General features: G+C 40.6%; 1 protein-coding gene across 1 annotated transcript; it reads left to right on the top strand.

Annotated features, from left to right (window-relative positions):
* Positions 1-700: 700 nt before the first annotated feature.
* On the top strand, positions 701-1,451 carry LOC137636278 (uncharacterized). The gene is made up of 2 exons (XM_068368705.1): positions 701-809; positions 1,048-1,451. Exons 1-2 carry the CDS (start codon positions 701-703, stop codon positions 1,449-1,451), a joined length of 513 nt encoding a protein of 170 aa, XP_068224806.1.
* The last annotated feature ends 1,518 nt before the right edge of the window (positions 1,452-2,969 follow it).

Here is a 2,969-nt window from a genome sequence, read left to right on the forward strand (position 1 = left end):
TGATAGAGAAACGACTGCTGCTGCAGCTGCAGGAACATAAGGGTCAAGTGATCTGGTGACCCAAAGGGCAGGAGAGATTTAGCCGTCGTGTTATTGTTTCCCCTTCGTGTTGAAGGCTTTATTCTGTATTGGCATTCTTCTAAGTGTGCCTAGCAGTCTCTTTGCATGTGTCTTTGGAGGATCAATCTCCCCCGCCAAGGAGAGAAGTCTTTTGAGACTGTTATTAAGAAGGCAGTCTGTGTCTGCTTTGATTGAATTGAATATGATGCTGCCATTTTTTATGCCGAGGAGCGTGGCATCAGTTTTTGTTGTGTTTTGATCGAGGATGGACGTGTCAGGTTGAGCTCCAGAAATTCACCGGCTTGCAGCCCTTATACCAAAGTACAAACCTTATAATCATATGCTTTTACATTTTGATACATATCTCACAATGTTATTTATAAAAGTTAATGATATTTTGAGTTAACATTGGTGAATAGTGTTGCTATACTGTGGTGTGGTTACCTTCCAGGCTATGTGGCCACGTGTGTCGGTAATTAAGTGGAGACTATAGTATGTTTTTTTTTTCTCTTTTCAGTTTCGCAAGATCCCGAAAAGATTCCCATCCAAGTGAGAAATTGAGATACTTTTGGAATCTGGTAGTGATGCCAGTGATGCCGAAAGCTGTGTGGACAAGGATATTAATCAAGTGTCCGGCGACATGCCTGAGGAAGATGACGTGGCTGTGTCACATGGCAGCAACTTTTCCCTCTCACCATGGTCATTCCATTTAACATCATCCAACACCTCTTCGGAAATTGTCTCCCCTGGTAATTGCTTCAGGTGGTCAAGTGAAGAGAAAGGTTATATTGATTTCCAAGATTAGTAAGAGGGAGATTCTAGATGACAAAGATGAGGAAGACTTTGATGACCTGCATCTATCCTTGACACCCTTCAGGAGTCCCTCAAGGAGGGCCCTGGTCTCATCATCGTCGAAGTCTCACAGTATTTAGGATAGTACGTTGTTACCCGAAGAACCCTTTTTGTTGTAAGTGCCTTTCGTTTCAGCGCCTGTATCAGTATCAGCACCTATATCAGTAACTGTAGCAGTGCCAGTGACAGATGGCAGCATGAAATTTAGTGTGATTTTTGTTCCTTCAAGTAATGAGGAGGAATGGGTGTCTGTGCAAATGACGTTGCAGGGTTCTGGAACTTCATTCAATTTTCTGACATCCTTGAGTTCCATCCCTGTGCCATCTACCAGTGCCACTCCTGTGCCATCAACAAGTGCCACCCCTGGGTTATTAGCCAGTGCCACCCTTTTGCCATCTATCAGTTCCACCTCTGGGCCATCACTCAGTGCCACCCCTGTGCCATTTACCAGTTCCATCCCTGTGCCATTAACCAGTTCCACCCCTGTGCCATTAACCAGTACCACCCCTGATCCAGTACCACCTCTTATTCTCAATTAAATAAAGGGCAGGAAAAGAACACGGAGCCCTTTACATGGCAGTGATGGGTCCTCGATTGGGTTTTATTACAGAAATACATACAGGACCAGGGATGGAAGTGTTTGGCACCAGGATCCCAATCCTTGAATGGCCAAAGTTGCAAGCCTCCACAAAGTGCCAACAGGGTCGTTGACAGAGCGAGCAAATAGATTTAGATATGCGCATGAGCTTTTTGAACTTTTTATTCCGAATTAGGAGTTGACAGCAATGGTTGTTTATATAAATGATAAGATTGTGGCTTTTAGCGCTATATATAAAATTCAAAGAGCCACTACAGAGGATACCGGCATCAGAAAACTAAAGGCAATGATTGGCATCCATGTAATGTCATGTGTGAAGAATGACAATCTTGTGTCTGTTGCCTAAATGTTTGCCCCTTTTGAAGGATGTTCCCTATACAGAAGCACAAAGAGTAATGCAGGATTTGCCTTCCTGATGAGGGTCTACAGGTTTGAGAACTCCCACACACGAACACAAAGGATACTAGTGGACAGGCTGGCACCTATCAGGACCCTCTGGGATAGTTTTGTTGATGCCTGCAAGAATGTTTGTGTCCGGCCCTCATCTAACCATTGATGAGCAGTTGGTGCCATTCTCAGGAAAAACCCCATTTAAGATGTACATCTTGAATAAACCAGCAAGGTAAGTATAAATGTTGTTGTTGGTGGTGTTGGTGTTGTTGTAATTATTATTATTTTTATTACTATAATATCTTGGATTTTTTCCTAGATTTATTTACCTGTCATTGCATTCCATATTTACTTACTGTGTTTTTTTTTCTAGATTTACTTACTTGTCATTATAGTTTATATATACTTGTTTTAATTTCTCATTTATTATTCATTATCTAATTTATTTGCAATAATAATTATATACCTATCATTCCATTGCATACACGCCTGTATTTTTTTCAGATATACTTACCTGCCATTCTCGTTTATGTATGATTATTTTAATTTCTCATTATTTATTATCTAATTTATTTGCAATAACATTTACTTACCTGTCATTCTATTGCACATTTACCAGACGTTTTTTATAGATTTATTTACCTGGGATTCTAGTGTATATTCGTTCTATTATTTTAGAATTTTACTAGTCTTTTGTTTTACAGATAGGGGATGAAGATAGTTATGATATGCGATGCTGACAGGCATTTTTCAAGCAATGAAATTCCCTACCTGGGCAAGGGTATTGTGGACCTCTCGCCCTATAAAACTCATGTGGAGATTTACATAATGGAATTATCTGCCATATATCCACGCCATGGTTGAATGGTAACGACAAACAACTGGTTCAGCTCCCTTTAAGCTGCAGAGTGTTTGAAGAAGAAAGGTCTCGATTTTGTTGGGACTATAAAGGATAAGCCATATCTCCCAAAGCTACTCTCTACGATGAAAACTAAAGTACGACAGTCAATTGCTATGTACCACTATGAGAAGAACGTGACCCTTATTTCCAACCAAGCAAGCAAGAACA

This window comes from Palaemon carinicauda, unplaced genomic scaffold, assembly GCF_036898095.1.
Source record: "Palaemon carinicauda isolate YSFRI2023 unplaced genomic scaffold, ASM3689809v2 scaffold266, whole genome shotgun sequence".
Taxonomy (NCBI): domain Eukaryota; kingdom Metazoa; phylum Arthropoda; class Malacostraca; order Decapoda; family Palaemonidae; genus Palaemon; species Palaemon carinicauda.

Coding starts and splice junctions, on each gene's coding strand:
- LOC137636278 (XM_068368705.1), top strand. CDS start 701: ATGCCTGAGGAAGATGACGTGGCTGTGTCACATGGCAGCAACTTTTCC. Junction 810..1,047: donor TTCGGAAATTGTCTCCCCTG/GTAATTGCTTCA, acceptor CTTTCGTTTCAG/CGCCTGTATCAGTATCAGCA.